The following is a 21,972-nucleotide window of genomic DNA, read 5'->3' on the forward strand; positions in this document are numbered from 1 at the left end:
CATTGTTATATGATATTTTAGCTAGATTGTAGTATGATATTTTAGCTGGATTGTAATATGATATTTTAGCTAGATTGTAATATGATATTTTAGCTAGATTGTAATATGATATTTTAGCTAGATTTTAATATGATATTTTAGCTAGATTGTAATCCACATGCGTATAATATCAGAATACATGTCACTTCATCAACACTCAAGTTATTATACAATTGTCTATAACCTCACTATGACCTATGTAATCCTAACCTGATGAAACTAGAATTGAAAGTGAGGATTATGATGATTAACAATAAAATCAAACACATTGTGCCTTAGTTCACTGTGTTCTGTGTGATGATGCATCCACTAATAAAAGACTGTCTTTTGTTTGAGTCAACTTGTAACTTGTAAGTCACCACATAGTAAGGAATTTGGGGATATCATTTGTAGGTCATAAGAAATTGCTGTCCATCATTGCCATGTCAATTTGGCTTTGCAGTTATGTAGAAGTGAAAAATATGATTATGGTCAGACTGTCTAAAACTGCAAATTGAATTTCACTATACATGTACATGTAGGTACTGTACTGTACATGTATAATCAGATGTGCTACAGTGCCACTGGCATATCTTGAACAGTACTGAACAATGTCACCCCTGTATAGACAAGATGAGGACTAACTACTTCATTACCAATGTCACCCCTGTGTAGACAAGATGAGGACTAACTACTCCATTACCAATGTCACCCCTGTGTAGACAAGATGAGGACTAACTACTTCATTACCAATGTCACCCCTGTGTAGACAAGATGAGGACTAACTACTCCATTACCAATGTCACCCCTGTGTAGACAAGATGAGGACTAACTACTTCATTACCAATGCCACCCCTGTATAGACAAGATGAGGACTAACTACTCCATTACCAATGTCACCCCTGTATAGACAAGATGAGGACTAACTACTTCATTACCAATGTCACCCCTGTGTAGACAAGATGAGGACTAACTACTCCATTACCAATGTCACCCCTGTATAGACAAGATGAGGACTAACTACTTCATTACCAATGTCACCCCTGTATAGACAAGATGAGGACTAACTACTCCATTACCAATGTCACCCCTGTGTAGACAAGATGAGGACTAACTACTCCATTACCAATGTCACCCCTGTATAGACAAGATGAGGACTAACTACTTCATTACCAATGTCACCCCTGTATAGACAAGATGAGGACTAACTACTTCATTACCAATGTCACCCCTGTGTAGACAAGATGAGGACTAACTACTTCATTACCAATGTCACCCCTGTGTAGACAAGATGAGGACTAACTACTCCATTACCAATGTCACCCCTGTGTAGACAAGATGAGGACTAACTACTCCATTACCAATGTCACCCCTGTGTAGACAAGATGAGGACTAACTACTTCATTACCAATGTCACCCCTGTGTAGACAAGATGAGGACTAACTACTTCATTACCAATGCCACCCCTGTGTAGACAAGATGAGGACTAACTACTCCATTACCAATGTCACCCCTGTGTAGACAAGATGAGGACTAACTACTTCATTACCAATGCCACCCCTGTGTAGACAAGATGAGGACTAACTACTCCATTACCAATGTCACCCCTGTGTAGACAAGATGAGGACTAACTACTCCATTACCAATGTCACCCCTGTGTAGACAAGATGAGGACTAACTACTTCATTACCAATGTCACCCCTGTATAGACAAGATGAGGACTAACTACTCCATTACCAATGTCACCCCTGTATAGACAAGATGAGGACTAACTACTCCATTACCAATGTCACCCCTGTGTAGACAAGATGAGGACTAACTACTCCATTACCAATGTCACCCCTGTATAGACAAGATGAGGACTAACTACTCCATTACCAATGTCACCCCTGTGTAGACAAGATGAGGACTAACTACTCCATTACCAATGTCACCCCTGTATAGACAAGATGAGGACTAACTACTCCATTACCAATGTCACCCCTGTGTAGACAAGATGAGGACTAACTACTCCATTACCAATGTCACCCCTGTGTAGACAAGATGAGGACTAACTACTCCATTACCAATGTCACCCCTGTGTAGACAAGATGAGGACTAACTACTCCATTACCAATGTCACCCCTGTGTAGACAAGATGAGGACTAACTACTCCATTACCAATGTCACCCCTGTATAGACAAGATGAGGACTAACTACTCCATTACCAATGTCACCCCTGTGTAGACAAGATGAGGACTAACTACTTCATTACCAATGTCACCCCTGTGTAGACAAGATGAGGACTAACTACTCCATTACCAATGTCACCCCTGTGTAGACAAGATGAGGACTAACTACTCCATTACCAATGTCACCCCTGTATAGACAAGATGAGGACTAACTACTCCATTACCAATGTCACCCCTGTGTAGACAAGATGAGGACTAACTACTCCATTACCAATGTCACCCCTGTATAGACAAGATGAGGACTAACTACTTCATTACCAATGTCACCCCTGTATAGACAAGATGAGGACTAACTACTCCATTACCAATGTCACCCCTGTATAGACAAGATGAGGACTAACTACTCCATTACCAATGTCACCCCTGTGTAGACAAGATGAGGACTAACTACTTCATTACCAATGTCACCCCTGTGTAGACAAGATGAGGACTAACTACTCCATTACCAATGTCACCCCTGTGTAGACAAGATGAGGACTAACTACTTCATTACCAATGTCACCCCTGTGTAGACAAGATGAGGACTAACTACTCCATTACCAATGTCACCCCTGTGTAGACAAGATGAGGACTAACTACTCCATTACCAATGTCACCCCTGTGTAGACAAGATGAGGACTAACTACTCCATTACCAATGCCAGTTACATGGCATCAAAAAGGAATAGTCATCAAACTGATTGTATAAGTGTTTTGATAATGTATACCTTACTACCTACCATTCTGTTTCCCATCCTTGACTTCTGAGTTAAAATCTGTTACAGTTCTCTATGATAAAGTGTTGACTACAATTATGTGTTTTATTCACAGCTGTGTGTACAAGTGTGTTTGTCAACAACATTCAGAGCAAATGTATAACGACTTACTTATGGTTATAACTCAACATCTGAATAGACTCTCAGTAGAGTTACAGGTAAGAAAGTGTGCTGTCAATTCTAACATCTAGATAGACTCAGTAGAGTTACAGGTAAGAAAGTGTACTGTCAATTCTAACATCTAGATAGACTCAGTAGAGTTACAGGTAAGAAAGTGTACTGTCAATTCTAACATCTAGATAGACTCAGTAGAGTTACAGGTAAGAAAGTGTACTGTCAATTCTAACATCTAGATAGACTCAGTAGAGTTACAGGTAAGAAAGTGTACTGTCAATTCTAATATCTAGATAGATTCAGTAGAGTTACAGGTAAGAAAGTGTACTGTCAATCTAACATCTAGATAGACTCAGTAGAGTTACAGGTAAGAAAGTGTACTGTCAATTCTAACATCTAGATAGACTCAGTAGAGTTACAGGTAAGAAAGTGTACTGTCAATCTAACATCTAGATAGACTCAGTAGAGTTACAGGTAAGAAAGTGTACTGTCAATTCTAACATCTAGATAGACTCAGTAGAGTTACAGGTAAGAAAGTGTACTGTCAACTTCAATTGAATTCCTAATTTGGATGAAATCTTTGATGTATCTACGCAGTGGAGCACTTTTAAAAAACCCTGAAATGACAAGGAAATAGAAAAGTTTTCCATTATAGTTCTTTTTAGAGATTAAAGAATGATTTTGAAATGTTTGCATAGGTGCTGATAGATAAGTCATATTGGTTTCCAAGTTTGTTTTTAATATTTACTACAGCAATAGATATTTTTTGAAGTTACACTAAACTTAGAGGAAATATCAACAATAAACATGGGGGGGGGGGGGGTGCACACACTTAATACTTGCCTTGTCTTGAAATTGTATTCTAATGTATTGATAACACTTTTTAACAGTGATATGATAAATCTTACTACATAATTATGTAGTTTTTTATGAAGTCATATTTGAAAGAGACTTATAAATGGGTTTACCCAAGGAAGAAGTTTTATAGGATTTTTAAAAATGTTTTTTTTTTTTTATTATCAGACTTGTATTTGTATTGTGATATCTGTGTTTTTATTTGCAGTCAAGTCAGCCTGATACCTATGTAGAATGTTTTAACTTTGCTCTGACTCAATACACACAAGCGTTAGGAGGTATTGTACCCATTTTTAATTACATGGTAAGTACTGTTTAATTGTTTCGTTGATAAATTTACAAGACAGCACGGATGACAAAGTTATTTTACCGTATGCACAAATGAAGTCAAGGTTTTGGAGTGCTATTGATACATGTATAGTACAGTTAGTGACTGCATGCATTTATATGTGTATGTGTACGTACATGTGTGTGAGTCATACACTTGTCTATGAGTTGAGTTTGCACATGTATGCATACATGTACATGTATGTATGTATGTATGTATGTATGTATGTATGTATGTATGTATGTATGTATGTATGTATGTATGTATGTATGTATGTATGTGTGTCTCAGAGTGAGTGCATGTATGCTTGTGTCACTGTCTGTGAGTGAGTGAGTGAGTGAATGAATGAATGAATGAATGCATGCATGTGTCTGTCTGTCTGTATGTATGTATGTATGTATGTACGTACGTACGTACGTACGTACGTACGTACGTACGCATACACGTGTCTGTATCTGAGTGTCGGTGTGTCTGTCTGTCTGCCTGTCTGCCTGTCTGTCTGCTTGTATGCATGTGTGTCTGTGAGAGTGCTAGAATATGTGCATGCATGTGTATGTTTTATTTGCCATGCATGTATGTATGTTTAATTTGCCATGCATGTGTTATGAAATGTTGATCATATTCATAATGATAGAATCACCACAGTTCACCAAACATAACAGTGTGAATGTGACTTTAATCTATATGTTGATATTCAGAGCAGATTTGATAGTTTTATCAAGGTTTTGATATCCTACTTATTTAGATCTAGAGAATTTGTCATCCATTCTTTGTATGTCATGCCTTTTCTTTTTTCTTTCTACTCTGCCCTCTACAGAATCGATTTTATGTAGCCACAAAACTCAATACAGATTTAAAAGATGAATTATCCAAGTTATTCACAATTTACGTAGCAGAAAAACATGTAACATTATTATTCAGTAAGTATAAATAATTCTTGTAATCAAGTGTGATTAGCACTTGGTATTGTAGATTATAGTCATGTGTAGACTTGCTAGGGATGTGCTGCCCCTTGTCATCTGTAGACTTGCTAGGGGTGTGCTGTCCCTTGTCATCTGTAGACTTGCTAGGGGTGTGCTGTCCCTTGTCATCTGTAGACTTGCTAGTGGTGTGCTACCCCTTGTTATCTGTAGACTTGGTAGGGGTGTGCTGTCCCTTGTCATCTTTAGACTTGCTAGGGGTGTGCTGTCCCTTGTCATCTGTAGACATGCTAGGAGTGTGCTATCCCTTGTTATCTGTAGACTTGCTAGGGGTGTGCTGTCCCATGTCATCTGTAGACTTGCTAGGGGTGTGCTGTCCCTTGTCATCTGTAGACTTGCTAGGGGTGTGCTGTCCCTTGTCATCTTTAGACTTGCTAGGGGTGTGTTGTCCCTTGTCACCTTTAGACTTGCTAGGGGTGTGCTACCCCTTGTTATCTGTAGACTTGCTAGGGGTGTGCTGTCCCATGTCATCTGTAGACTTGCTAGGGGTGTGCTGTCCCTTGTCATCTGTAGACTTGCTAGGGGTGTGGTGTCCCATGTCTTCTGTAGACTTGCTAGGGGTGTGCTGTCCCATGTCTTCTGTAGACTTGCTAGGGTGTGGTACCCCTTGTCATCTGTAGACTTGCTAGGGGTGTGCTACCCCTTGTCATCTGTAGACTTGCTAGGGGTGTGCTGTCCCTTGTCACCTTTAGACTTGCTATGGGTGTGCTGTCCCTTGTCATCTGTAGACTTGCTAGGGGTGTGCTGTCCCTTGTCATCTGTAGACTTGCTAGGGGTGTGCTGTCCCTTGTTATCTGTAGACTTGCTAGGGGTGTGCTGTCCCTTATCATCTGTAGACTTGCTAGGGGTGTGCTGTCCCATGTCATCTGTAGACTTGCTAGGGGTGTGCTGTCCCTTATCATCTGTAGACTTGCTAGGGGTGTGCTGTCCCATATCATCTGTAGACTTGCTAGGGGTGTGCTGTCCCATATCATCTGTAGACTTGCTAGGGGTGTGCTGTCCCTTATCATCTGTAGACTTGCTAGGGGTGTGCTGCCCCTTGTCATCTGTAGACTTGCTAGGGGTGTGCTGTCCCATATCATCTGTAGACTTGCTAGGGGTGTGCTGTCCCATGTCATCTGTAGACTTGCTAGGGGTGTGCTACCCCTTGTTATCTGTAGACTTGCTAGGGGTGTGCTGTCCCTTGTCATCTGTAGACTTGCTAGGGGTGTGCTGTCCCTTGTCATCTGTAGACTTGCTAGGGGTGTGCTGTCCCATGTCATCTGTAGACTTGCTAGGGGTGTGCTACCCCTTGTTATCTGTAGACTTGCTAGGGGTGTGCTGTCCCTTGTCATCTGTAGACTTGCTAGGGATGTGCTGCCCCTTGTCATCTGTAGACTTGCTAGGGGTGTGCTGTCCCTTGTCATCTGTAGACTTGCTAGGGGTGTGCTACCCCTTGTTATCTGTAGACTTGCTAGGGGTGTGCTGTCCCATGTCATCTGTAGACTTGCTAGGGGTGTGCTACCCCTTGTTATCTGTAGACTTGCTAGGGGTGTGCTGTCCCATGTCATCTGTAGACTTGCTAGGGGTGTGCTGCCCCTTGTCATCTTTAGACTTGCTAGGGGTGTGCTGTCCCTTGTCATGTGTAGACTTGCTAGGGGTGTGCTGTCCCTTGTCATCTGTAGACTTGCTAGGGGTGTGCTGTCCCTTGTCATGTGTAGACTTGCTAGGGGTGTGCTGTCCCATGTCATCTGTAGACTTGCTAGGGGTGTGCTGTCCCTTGTCATGTGTAGACTTGCTAGGGGTGTGCTGTCCCTTGTCATCTGTAGACTTGCTAGGGGTGTGCTGTCCCTTGTCATCTGTAGACTTGCTAGGGGTGTGCTGTCCCTTGTCATGTGTAGACTTGCTAGGGGTGTGCTGTCCCATGTCATCTGTAGACTTGCTAGGGGTGTGCTGTCCCTTGTCATCTGTAGACTTGCTAGGGGTGTGCTGTCCCTTGTCATGTGTAGACTTGCTAGGGGTGTGCTGTCCCTTGTCATCTGTAGACTTGCTAGGGGTGTGCTGTCCCATGTCATCTGTAGACTTGCTAGGGGTGTGCTACCCCTTGTCATCTGTAGACTTGCTAGGGGTGTGCTGTCCCTTGTCATCTGTAGACTTGCTAGGGGTGTGCTGTCCCTTGTCATCTGTAGACTTGCTAGGGGTGTGCTGCCCCTTGTTATCTGTAGACTTGCTAGGGGTGTGCTGCCCCTTGTTATCTGTAGACTTGCTAGGGGTGTGCTGTCCCTTGTCATCTGTAGACTTGCTAGGGGTGTGCTGCCCCTTGTCATCTGTAGACTTGCTAGGGGTGTGCTGTCCCTTGTCATCTGTAGACTTGCTAGGGGTGTGCTGTCCCTTGTCATGTGTAGACTTGCTAGGGGTGTGCTGTCCCTTGTCATCTGTAGACTTGCTAGGGGTGTGCTGTCCCATGTCATCTGTAGACTTGCTAGGGGTGTGCTGTCCCTTGTTATCTGTAGACTTGCTAGGGGTGTGCTGTCCCTTGTCATCTGTAGACTTGCTAGGGGTGTGCTGTCCCTTGTCATCTGTAGACTTGCTAGGGGTGTGCTGTCCCTTGTCATCTGTAGACTTGCTAGGGGTGTGCTGTCCCTTGTTATCTGTAGACTTGCTAGGGGTGTGCTGTCCCTTGTCATCTGTAGACTTGCTAGGGGTGTGCTGTCCCTTGTCATCTGTAGACTTGCTAGGGGTGTGGTGTCCCTTGTCATCTGTAGACTTGCTAGGGGTGTGCTGTCCCATGTCATCTGTAGACTTGCTAGGGGTGTGCTACCCCTTGTTATCTGTAGACTTGCTAGGGGTGTGCTGTCCCTTGTCATCTTTAGACTTGCTAGGGGTGTGCTGTCCCTTGTCATCTGTAGACATGCTAGGAGTGTGCTATCCCTTGTTATCTGTAGACTTGCTAGGGGTGTGCTGTCCCTTGTCATCTGTAGACTTGCTAGGGGTGTGCTGTCCCTTGTTATCTGTAGACTTGCTAGGGGTGTGCTGTCCCTTGTCATCTGTAGACTTGCTAGGGGTGTGGTGTCCCTTGTCATCTGTAGACTTGCTAGGGGTGTGCTGTCCCTTGTTATTTGTAGACTTGCTAGGGGTGTGCTGTCCCTTGTCATCTGTAGACTTGCTAGGGGTGTGCTGTCCCTTGTCATCTGTAGACTTGCTAGGGGTGTGGTGTCCCTTGTCATCTGTAGACTTGCTAGGGGTGTGCTGTCCCATGTCTTCTGTAGACTTGCTAGGGTGTGGTACCCCTTGTTATCTGTAGACTTGCTAGGGGTGTGGTACCCCTTGTTATCTGTAGACTTGCTAGGGGTGTGCTGTCCCATGTCTTCTGTAGACTTGCTAGGGTGTGGTACCCCTTGTCATCTGTAGACTTGCTAGGGGTGTGCTGTCCCTAGTCATCTGTAGACTTGCTAGGGGTGTGGTGTCCCTTGTCATCTGTAGACTTGCTAGGGGTGTGCCGTCCCTTGTCATCTGTAGACTTGCTAGGGGTGTGCTACCCCTTGTTATCTGTAGACTTGCTAGGGGTGTGCTGTCCCTTGTCATGTGTAGACTTGCTAGGGGTGTGCTGTCCCATGTCATCTGTAGACTTGCTAGGGGTGTGCTGTCCCTTGTCATCTTTAGACTTGCTAGGGGTGTGCTGTCCCTTGTCATCTGTAGACTTGCTAGGGGTGTGCTGTCCCTTGTCATCTGTAGACTTGCTAGGGGTGTGCTGTCCCTTGTCACCTTTAGACTTGCTATTATAGTATTAGTAGTGTGTTTCCCGTACCATAATTCCCACGCTACATTTTAATCACAAATTACCCAAATTATATACATACATCTAATTTTGTCAAGTTGAACATAAGTATGTAAGTGGTGAAGTGCAGTCTATACTGTAATGCATGACTGAGTGAAATCCAAGATGATAGTACTTCTCAGTTAACAGCCCAAGGAAATTCTTTTTAAACGAGATGCAGTCAAAAAATATTGACAATATGTAGTATAGTGAATCTCTTTTACCTGAAATATATACACCCTGACCACATTTCATACCAACATACTCCATATATTAACACAGACAATCATATGCAAAAGTAACATATGGGGAGTACCCAGAAAACTATAAAAAAATAATGTGTGTAAAAGAATAATGGTATGAAACGTCTTGGTTCTGTAACTAGGTTTTCTGGAAGAAGCACAAACAAAACCATTTGCTGTCTCACCACCAATAATGGCAAATATTGTCAAAGGCTTGTATCAATTAAAACCAGGTAAGCTGTTGCAGAAGACTTTTTACTTACAATATGAATTATTGAAGTAACTTTATTGTGATGCTGTCAGTTTACAGTAACTAAAATTAAATATGTGTACTGAAATAAAATTGGAGAACAATTCCAGCTATACAGTAGTTCATATACACATACAGAAAAGTTTGATGAATTTCAAATCTATAGCCTCAGGTGTGTCTTTGCATGCAAGATATATTTTGATAACTTTCCTAAAATCAAAATACAATCATCTTGTAGAAGTAGAATATACTTTTGACAGAACTTACAATTATTGGATGGTAAACCGTTGTCTTACTGAATTTGTTACAAAAGCTAGAATCAGTACAAATATGGAATAGAGGCACCATATATTGTATGAACTAGAAATTGAGGAAAATATTGGTATTTGGTGGGAATATAACTTAGGGTGTGTAGATGGAAAATTGTTCAATTGAAATGATTGCATCAGAGATGTGTGTTTTGGGTCAGTAAATGTGTGATTTTTCGTCAAAAGACTTAAAACTCAAAACTACTACTGATTTTTGGTGAGAATGTTCTTAAGGGTGTTTAGATTAGATTAAGAATCATTCATGGTATCAGTGCTATGATGATCCCATCAGTTATATGCAAATTAGGTGTAAAATGTGTCTTTTTGGTCAAAAGTCTATAATTCCAAAATTACTGAGCAGATAGGACTGAGATTTGGGGGAACATTCTTTGGAGTGTTTATATTAAGAAGTATTCATGAGATGTTGATTCTATCAGTGATATGCAAATTACGTCTGAAGATGTGTCTTTTTGGTCAAAAATCTACAATTCTAAAACTACTGAGTAGATTTGGATGAATTTTAATGGGATGCCTTTGTAGATTTGTAGATGAAGGTATATTCACACCATGATCATCCAATCAGTGATATGCAAATTAGGTCTAAAAATCTCAATTTTGGTCAAAAACTTGTATCTTGAAAACTGCATGATGAATGGGACTGAAACTTGGTGGGGATCTTTTGAAGGTGTTATTCTACAGTTATTGTTCAAAACGTTTGTGACAAAATGCCCTAGCAACCATGGTGACACATTTAGCAACAGTTAAGTAATGATGCATATTACAAAGATAACAACAGGGATGGGTAGGCAAGTGAATAAAGAATTTAAAAAATGTATGTAGATATGCCTAGCAACTAGACCACGGTCATAGCAACTGCCAAATGGTGTATATTGCAAAGATGAACATGGTAGCCAATTGAATATAGATTCCAAAATGTATGCAAACATGCCTAGCAATAAGATCATATCCATAGCAACAGCCAAATAATGGTGTATATCATAAAAATAATCACAGGGAATAATAGTCAAGCAAATAAACATTCAAAAATGTATGCAAATATACCTGGCAACAAGACACCATGCCCATAGGCCATAGCAACAGCCAAATGGTGGTGTATATTTCAAAGATAACAAAGACATAGATAGGCACGTGAATAAAGATTCCAAAAATGTAAGCAAATATGTTTAGCAACAAGACCTTGACCATAGCAACAGCCAAATACAGTTGTGCTACAGTGCCATTGGCACTATTTTCTCTCATGGGAATCTCCCTGGGGATCGAAGTGTTGTGGAACTCAAAAATCTCAAATGGAATAAAATGTAAAAGGTTGTAGGGTTGGTGTTTTCTACGTTATTTTATGTGAGCGACTGATCAAATATTTCTACTTTAACTTTAAGTGATGTCTTTCTTTGTGCTTTCTTGACAGAATACGCAGCCTTGAAACCACAGTTATTTGCAAGGTTTATACCCAACATACTACCCCCTGCCAAAGAGGAGCTGCTTGATCAATACATTGAAGAAACTATACAGATGCAGAGAGATTTAGAAAAGGGAGGTTTTGCAAGGTATGTAATATGGGGTCTGCAAGGTATGTAATATGGGGTCTGCAAGGTATGTAATATGGGGTATGTAATATGGGGTCTGCAAGGTATGTAATATGGGGTCTGCAAGGTATGTAATATGGGGTCTGCAAGGTATGTAATGTGGGGTTTGCAAGGTATGTAATATGGGGTTTGCAAGGTATGTAATATGGGATTTGATAAGATTCACAAGGCATATATGCTACGATTATAAATTAGTGTGAGCACAGTCATTATTTGCAGCATAGAAGCCATTTTCACCTTCCATGTATATTTCTACCAGCAAAAACCTGAGGGGGCTCATCAAACCCTATTTAATATGATAAACTTTTGAAAAAATGGGGGAAAATGTGAATTCACAGACTATTAGTAGTAGTGTACCTTGCAATATCACAGTTCCTTTACAAGGAACTGAACCTGGGATGAATGCTAATAAGTACAACCATGGATATATATGGGGAGATATATTCATGGTATGACATTTTGGCTCAGTGTTCTCTGGGTGCAGGACTGTGGAACTCCAGGACTGCGTTCATGACACCTCGTACTACTGAGTGATGTGCCCATATATCAGCACTAAAAATTGACAATTTCCAACGAATCTTTCATCGTTCTTAATTTATACTCTTTAACTCCTTCAAATGTTGGTTATCCTATTGGTTTTAAATGAGACTAGTCATTTTTTACAAGGATCTTTCCAATCGCCAATTTACATTCACTCAGTGCATGCATCTGTCAATGCTTTCTGTTCAATTTATATCTGCCAATTGGACTTGCTTGACACAGTCAGAAAATACTGTTGCTTCAAGGCAATGGCCCTTTAAACATTGAGATTCATTCACAAATCAGGTTAAGTCAGAGTATAAGTACATCATATAATTAGTCGACAGTCAGCGTTAGATACATGTGTACAGTGAACAAGTATGCTTGCACTACAGAACATATGGGATCATTATCACATCATTACACATAAATATTTATTACTATTAAAGCTGAAGTACCAGGTCCGTTCATCAAAAGAAACCAGAGTCACTATTTCACAGTGTTGTGGAACAAATAATAGGTCTGGTTTGTGAAAATGAGAAAACTAGGAGAAAAGGGTTTAAGATATGAACATCTAATATCAAAAAATATCATAAATAAGTCATGTACATCTGTCGACAAAAGTTGTGGGAACCAGTGCAAGTTATGGAATAAAAGTCAATTTATTTGATGGATTTATAGTACTTTCAGTCTTTGAGTATGTGAGGTCAATGAATATTCCCGAGACAAATTATGAAATGTAGACACAGTAGTTGTAGTTGTTAATATAGATGTGCTTAGCAATAATATAGATGTACTTAGTATTAATATACATGTACTTAGTAATAATATAGATGTACTTAGTAATAATATAGATGTACTTAGTAATAATATACATGTACTTAGTAATAATATACATGTACTTAGTAATAATATAGATGTACTTAGTAATAATATACATGTACTTAGTAATAATATACATGTACTTAGTAATAATATACATGTACTTAGTAATAATATAGATGTACTTAGTAATAATATAGATGTACTTAGTAATAATATAGATGTACTTAGTAATAATATACATGTACTTAGTAATAATATAGATGTACTTAGTAATAATATAGATGTACTTAGTAATAATATACATGTACTTAGTAATAATATACATGTACTTAGTAATAATATAGATGTACTTAGTAATAATATAGATGTACTTAGTAATAATATACATGTACTTAGTAATAATATACATGTACTTAGTAATAATATACATGTACTTAGTAATAATATAGATGTACTTAGTAATAATATAGATGTACTTAGTAATAATATACATGTACTTAGTAATAATATACATACACTTAGTAATAATATACATGTACTTAGTAATAATATACATGTACTTAGTAATAATATAGATGTACTTAGTAATAATATAGATGTACTTAGTAATAATATACATACACTTAGTAATAATATACATGTACTTAGTAATAATATACATGTACTTAGTAATAATATAGATGTACTTAGTAATAATATAGATGTACTTAGTAATAATATACATGTACTTAGTAATAATATACATGTACTTAGTATTAATATACATGTACTTAGTATTAATATACATGTACTTAGTAATAATATACATGTACTTAGTAATAATATACATACACTTAGTAATAATATAGATGTACTTAGTAATAATATACATACACTTAGTAATAATATAGATGTACTTAGTAATAATATAGATGTACTTAGTAATAATATAGATGTACTTAGTAATAATATAGATGTACTTAGTAATAATATACATGTACTTAGTAATAATATACATGTACTTAGTATTAATATACATGTACTTAGTAATAATATAGACATACTTAGTAATAATATACATGTACTTAGTAATAATATAGATGTACTTAGTAATAATATACATGTACTTAGTAATAATATACATGTACTTAGTAATAATATACATGTACTTAGTAATAATATAGATGTACTTAGTAATAATATAGATGTACTTAGTAATAATATAGATGTACTTAGTAATAATATAGATGTACTTAGTAATAATATACATGTACTTAGTAATAATATAGATGTACTTAGTAATAATATAGATGTACTTAGTAATAATATAGATGTACTTAGTAATAATATACATGTACTTAGTAATAATATAGATGTACTTAGTAATAATATAGATGTACTTAGTAATAATATAGATGTACTTAGTATTAATATACATGTACTTAGTAATAATATAGATGTACTTAGTAATAATATAGATGTACTTAGTAATAATATAGATGTACTTAGTAATAATATAGATGTACTTAGTAATAATATAGATGTACTTAGTAATAATATAGATGTACTTAGTAATAATATACATGTACTTAGTAATAATATAGATGTACTTAGTAATAATATAGATGTACTTAGTAATAATATAGATGTACTTAGTAATAATATACATGTACTTAGTAATAATATACATGTACTTAGTAATAATATAGATGTACTTAGTATTAATATACATGTACTTAGTAATAATATACATGTACTTAGTAATACAGACCCATGTTAATTTAAGATTAAGATTTTAATAAGATAAACAGTCTTGAAATCTTTGAAAACTACATGGTGAATTGCACTGATACTTGGTAGGGATATTTCTGGAGATGTTATCTGCAGTTTTTATTCAAAACATTTGTACTCAACTGGCCCTAGCAACCATGGCCACGCCCATAGCAACAGTGAAGTGATAATGGTTTATATTGCGAAGATGAAAACTGGGAACGTAGGCAAGTGATTAAAGATTCCAAAATGTATACAAATATGCCTAGCAACAAGACCACACCCCTAGCAACAGCCAATACAGTTGTGCACCATTGGTGCTATTTTTATATAGCACTTCCCACACTGTGCTCAAATTACTTTACAATTAATACCCCTGGCTTAGATCTATATCAGCACAACAGCCTACTATATACTTCCTCAACTCCCGGGGAGCATACAATCCATTTCAGCCTCTTTAAGCGCATAGGATTAAAGCATTTGCATGACAACCTACATCCTACCAGGTCCCCAATTATATAGCTAGGTTGACTGAGGCACAATTGTGGTTCAAATCTTGCCCAAGGACTTTAGCCATTCAGAAACAAATGGCAGTGACAAGGCTCTAACCTGCAACCTGCAGATTCAAAGCTGACCACTCTAACCATTCACCCATCATGACTCCAAACACTGTTATCACAAGATGGTTCAGCATGTTACCAAGCTCAAGAGGACCATGGTAATGTTGAAGTATAGGAAGCCTAGATGCATCAAAGATGCAATGTGTGTGGTGTTCTCCTCTGAAAAAAGGAAACAACAGAGCAAAAGAATTGAAGTGCTGAGGTTACAAGACTCAAGTAGTTCAACTAAGTCATCGGAATTTCTATCTGTCATGACTAAAGATCCTCACCATAGTGACAAATTCCATAATTACAACTGACCACTAGGTGGCGGTATGGTCAGCCAGTTATAGATGTTGGTAGTTTGATGTCCCATTCTCTGTTAATCTTGGGATGTACTATCTAGTGTTGATAGCTATCCTGATCTCTGTAGGAATGTCATTTCAATAATGAAAACAGAGACAATAGAAATTGAGTAAATACAAGCAAATGCTCAACTTATGTATGCATAAACACTAATATCTATAACGTATGTTTGTCATCAACAGGGGAGGTGGGGGACAGAGTCGGAAGAGAGCTGGAGAAGATAGCATACCAAGTATGTACAATGTTGTCTCATTTATATCAAACACTTCAAATGAAAGATTCATCATTGTGCATGCTTTCTAATTACTTTCTCTCAATCTCAGTAGTCATAAAAGACCATTTTATTGGTACCCAAAATAATCTTTTAATATCGATACTTTTATGTCATATTCAAATTTGTGGTAAGAGCTCTGCTAATTTGATACTATGACAACCCCATGACATGTGAGTGGAAGTGTGGTGTACCCGAGGTATTTGTATGAGTACTTGCAGTGTACTGTACTCGCTATGCTTGTGAAAGTGCAGCAGAAAACACTGCAGTCATGAGTGTACATATCCCTAAGTACCTATACTGGCACTCATGTGTCATGGTGTTCTGTTATTATTACATATGTTTATAGCAAACAACAAATTCTGCTGAAATCTGTTGTGTGATCACACAATTTCATGTTCACGGAATAATTGTGTACTCATTTGCATATCATTGCATACATGGTTATGTGCATCGTGTGTACACATACTATTAATAGTGGTCATATGCATCGTGTGTACACATACTATTAATAGTGGTTATATGCATAGTGTGTACACATACTATTAATAGTGGTTATATGCACAGTGTGTACACATACTATTAATAGTGGTTATATGCATAGTGTGTACACATACTATTAATAGTGGTTATATGCACAGTGTGTACACATACTATTAATAGTGGTTATATGCATAGTGTGTACACATACTATTAATAGTGGTTATATGCATAGTGTGTACACATACTATTAATAGTGGTTATATGCACAGTGTGTACACATACTATTAATAGTGGTTATATGCACAGTGTGTACACATACTATTAATAGTGGTTATATGCACCATGTGTACACATACTATTAATAGTGGTTATATGCACAGTGTGTACACATACTATTAATAGTGGTTATATGCATAGTGTGAACACATACTATTAATAGTGGTTATATGCATAGTGTGTACACATACTATTAATAGTGGTTATATGCACAGTGTGAACACATACTATTAATAGTGGTCATATGCATAGTGTGTACACATACTATTAATAGTGGTTATATGCATAGTGTGTACACATACTATTAATAGTGGTTATATGCATAGTGTGTACACATACTATTAATAGTGGTTATATGCACAGTGTGAACACATACTATTAATAGTGGTCATATGCATAGTGTGTACACATACTATTAATAGTGGTTATATGCATAGTGTGTACACATACTATTAATAGTGGTTATATGCATAGTGTGTACACATACTATTAATAGTGGTTATATGCACAGTGTGAACACATACTATTAATAGTGGTCATATGCATAGTGTGTACACATACTATTAATAGTGGTTATATGCATAGTGTGTACACATACTATTAATAGTGGTTATATGCATAGTGTGTACACATACTATTAATAGTGGTCATATGCATAGTGTGTACACATACTATTAATAGTGGTTATATGCATAGTGTGTACACATACTATTAATAGTGGTCATATGCATAGTGTGTACACATACTATTAATAGTGGTCATATGCATAGTGTGTACACATACTATTAATAGTGGTTATATGCATAGTGTGTACACATACTATTAATAGTGGTTATATGCACAGTGTGTACACATACTATTAATAGTGGTTATATGCATAGTGTGTACACATACTATTAATAGTGGTCATATGCATAGTGTGTACACATACTATTAATAGTGGTCATATGCATAGTGTGTACACATACTATTAATAGTGGTCATATGCATAGTGTGTACACATACTATTAATAGTGGTTATATGCATAGTGTGTACACATACTATTAATAGTGGTTATATGCACAGTGTGAACACATACTATTAATAGTGGTTATATGCACAGTGTGTACACATACTATTAATAGTGGTTATATGCACAGTGTGAACACATACTATTAATAGTGGTTATATGCATAGTGTGTACACATACTATTAACAGTGGTTATATGCATAGTGTGTACACACACTATTAATACTGGTTATATACATAGTGTGTACACATACTATTAATAGTGGTTATATGCATAGTGTGTACACATACTATTAATAGTGGTTATATGCATAGTGTGTACACATACTATTAATAGTGGTTATATGCACCATGTGTACACATACTATTAATAGTGGTTATATGCATAGTGTGTACACATACTATTAATAGTGGTTATATGCACAGTGTGTACACATACTATTAATAGTGGTTATATGCATAGTGTGTACACATACTATTAATAGTGGTTATATGCACAGTGTGTACACATACTATTAATAGTGGTTATATGCACAGTGTGTACACATACTATTAATAGTGGTTATATGCACAGTGTGTACACATACTATTAATAGTGGTTATATGCATAGTGTGTACACATACTGTTAATAGTGGTTATATGCATAGTGTGTACACATACTAAATAGTGGTTATATGCACAGTGTGTACACATACTATTAATAGTGGTTATATACATAGTGTGTACACATACTATTAATAGTGGTTATATGCATAGTGTGTACACATACTATTAATACTGGTTATATGCATAGTGTGTACACATACTATTAATAGTGGTTATATGCATAGTGTGAACACATACTATTAATAGTGGTTATATGCATAGTGTGTACACATACTATTAATAGTGGTTATATGCATAGTGTGTACACATACTATTAATAGTGGTTATATGCATAGTGTGTACACATACTATTAATAGTGGTTATATGCACAGTGTGTACACATACTATTAATAGTGGTTATATGCATAGTGTGTACACATACTATTAATAGTGGTTATATGCATAGTGTGTACACATACTATTAATAGTGGTTATATGCACAGTGTGTACACATACTATTAATAGTGGTTATATGCACAGTGTGTACACATACTATTAATAGTGGTTATATGCACAGTGTGTACACATACTATTAATAGTGGTTATATGCATAGTGTGTACACATACTATTAATAGTGGTTATATGCATAGTGTGTACACATACTAAATAGTGGTTATATGCACAGTGTGTACACATACTATTAATAGTGGTTATATGCACAGTGTGTACACATACTATTAATAGTGGTTATATACATAGTGTGTACACATACTATTAATAGTGGTTATATGCATAGTGTGTACACATACTATTAATACTGGTTATATGCATAGTGTGTACACATACTATTAATAGTGGTTATATGCACCATGTGTACACATACTATTAATAGTGGTTATATGCACCATGTGTACACATACTATTAATAGTGGTTATATGCATAGTGTGTACACATACTATTAATAGTGGTTATATGCATAGTGTGTACACATACTATTAATAGTGGTTATATGCATAGTGTGTACACATACTATTAATAGTGGTTATATACATAGTGTGTACACATACTATTAATAGTGGTTATATGCATAGTGTGTACACATACTATTAATAGTGGTTATATGCACAGTGTGTACACATACTATTAATAGTGGTTATATGCATAGTGTGTACACATACTAAATAGTGGTTATATGCACAGTGTGTACACATACTATTAATAGTGGTTATATGCATAGTGTGTACACATACTATTAATAGTGGTTATATGCACAGTGTGTACACATACTAAATAGTGGTTATATGCATAGTGTGTACACATACTATTAATAGTGGTTATATGCACAGTGTGTACACATACTATTAATAGTGGTTATATGCACAGTGTGTACACATACTAAATAGTGGTTATATGCACAGTGTGTACACATACTATTAATAGTGGTCATATGCATAGTGTGTACACATACTATTAATAGTGGTTATATGCACAGTGTGTACACATACTATTAATAGTGGTTATATGCACAGTGTGTACACATACTATTAATAGTGGTTATATGCATAGTGTGTACACATACTATTAATAGTGGTTATATACATAGTGTGTACACATACTATTAATAGTGGTTATATACATAGTGTGTACACATACTATTAATAGTGGTTATATACATCGTGTGCTATGCATATATAGTTATTACTTGACAGTGTGTCTGTTTGTGTTTGCAACACAAATATTTGTGATTATTACCTCTGTCTCTATCTCTGTCTATGTCTGTATGTGTCTGCAAAACAAACTTTTATGATTATTACCTGTGTCTCTGTATATGTCTGTCTGTCTCTGTATCTATCTGTCTAACTCTGTCTCTGTATCTATCTGTCTGTCTATCTCTGTCTCTGTATCTGTGTGTCTGTCTCTGTCTCTGTATCTGTCTGTCTATCTCTGGGTGTCTGTGTCTGAAACACAAACTTTTGTAATTATTACCTGTGTCTCTGTCTCTGTATCTGTGTGTCTGTCTCTATCTCTGTTTCTGGGTGTCTGTGTCTACAATATATACACATTTGTGATTATTATCTGTGTGTCTGTCTGTCTGTCTTTGTCTCTCTATCCCTGTCTCTGTGTGTCTCTGCCTATGTTTGTCTGTGTCTGCAACACATAAACTTTTGATTATTACCTGTGTCTGTGTATTTGTGTGTCTGTGTCTGTGTCTGTGTATTTGTGTGTCTGTGTCTCTATCTCTGTCTCTGTGTGTCTGTGTCTGTGTATTTGTGTGTCTGTGTCTCTATCTCTGTCTCTGTGTGTCTACACTGTGTCTACATGTATGTCTATGTTTGTACACATAAACTATTGCCTCTCTTTACAAATTAGTTTTGTATCCATACCAAACTCTTCATAATTCATAAATCTTCCTTAAGGATTATTTTTCTTTCTTCAACAGAAAATTTACCTTTAAGCTTTATGCCGAAGAATACCAGCAGCTGAAAACCAGTGCAATTTAGCAGAACTTTTGCATTTAAAAGATATAAACAAAGCACACTGTACTTTGAAACATTTCAACGCCGTAAAAAAAGCAGACATTGGCAAACACACAGTATTGTGAGGTGGTTTGTCAGATCTGAGTTGAGTTAAAAGCATTCATTCTTGCACTATTGTATATGCTCAAGGAGATAACCTACAAAATGTAAGCAAAGATCCTTCTGCCTGGCATTGATGAAGGCCGAACTATTATGACTGGAGGTCATTTGTTTACTCCTGGAATACATCAAGCAAGTATTGAGGTGAAGAACTTCACTTGTCAATCAACATTTGACTGATATGAAAGAATTATTCTTCTATTCACGCTGTAAATGCTTTGATGAAATTAAAAGGTCATCTCATCTGTTCCTTGAAGTGATGATAGTGGAACCAGTTATGACCACCGAGTGGTTTTTGTCAACTCCTAAATCTAGATAGGAGAAATCAAACGTTTTAAGCAATTCTTGACACACAACTTTTCTACCCAAGTGTATGCTAATGTGTGTACTTGCCTTTTGTTAGTAAAATATCTGTTGATTATAAATCCGCAAGTAGTGTCAATTTGTGTAGAAACAGGCAAAGAAAGTAAATGACACTATTATGGCCATAACTATAGATTGTATTGTATAAAAGGTAACCTGTTGTTGTAATGTGTAGTACATTAATATACAGTAAAACTGATTTATGATAAACAACATGTACATGTACATTCTTCTACTATCAGCATCTATACACATATACCATCTATAAAAATAGAAGTTTTCAAATTTGAAATGGCGTTATGTTATTTAAAAGTCCTGAAAGGGCAACAAAGGTGGGGCTATTTTTTACCTTGGCTGCATTTCTAATACTTAGTGGACCCAGAAAAGCATTTTTACCTATCCTGCACCAAACAAACTTTCTGAAATAGTATTATAAGTGGCCTACTGTACATTGGTGAGAAACAATGGCAAGAAAGCAAATAAGAAGTTTTAAACCAGCATTGTTCTGGTAGAGGTTCAAGTGGTGTGAAGCACCTCAGTAACTTTATTTATTACCAATGTTGTCCTGATGTACAACTAATCTCTTCTGAGTCTGATTTGTTACAGTAATTAGCATAACTCACGATGATCGGAAGTTACAAATACCTTGCCTGTGTTTCCTAATTGTAAGAAATGCAGCTAAGATGAAACTTGTCTTGTTTGTGTTCCCCTTTAACTTACAAACTGTAAAATTGCTATGGTAGCCTCCCAGAGGAGATTCATTTGGGGACATAGAAAAAATGGCAAGACTGAATAACACAGGTCTT

The 21,972-nt window shown here is 36.8% G+C and overlaps 1 protein-coding gene across 1 annotated transcript in view; it reads left to right on the forward strand.

The window, feature by feature from the left end:
- The window catches only part of LOC144446574 (CDK2-associated and cullin domain-containing protein 1-like), a 38,468-nt gene extending 17,095 nt beyond the window's left edge, over nucleotides 1–21,373 (forward strand). Inside the window, exons 3-9 of the mRNA XM_078136371.1 lie at nucleotides 3,059–3,161; nucleotides 4,181–4,276; nucleotides 5,118–5,220; nucleotides 9,462–9,551; nucleotides 11,303–11,441; nucleotides 15,721–15,770; nucleotides 20,608–21,373. Coding sequence (XP_077992497.1) covers nucleotides 3,059–3,161; nucleotides 4,181–4,276; nucleotides 5,118–5,220; nucleotides 9,462–9,551; nucleotides 11,303–11,441; nucleotides 15,721–15,770; nucleotides 20,608–20,651 — 625 coding nt within the window. The 3' untranslated portion in view covers nucleotides 20,652–21,373. The remainder of the gene's footprint in view (nucleotides 1–3,058; nucleotides 3,162–4,180; nucleotides 4,277–5,117; nucleotides 5,221–9,461; nucleotides 9,552–11,302; nucleotides 11,442–15,720; nucleotides 15,771–20,607) is intronic.
- Nucleotides 21,374–21,972: the final 599 nt, after the last annotated feature.

The sequence above is a fragment of the Glandiceps talaboti genome, chromosome 15, assembly GCF_964340395.1.
Source record: "Glandiceps talaboti chromosome 15, keGlaTala1.1, whole genome shotgun sequence".
Lineage (NCBI taxonomy): Eukaryota > Metazoa > Hemichordata > Enteropneusta > Spengelidae > Glandiceps > Glandiceps talaboti.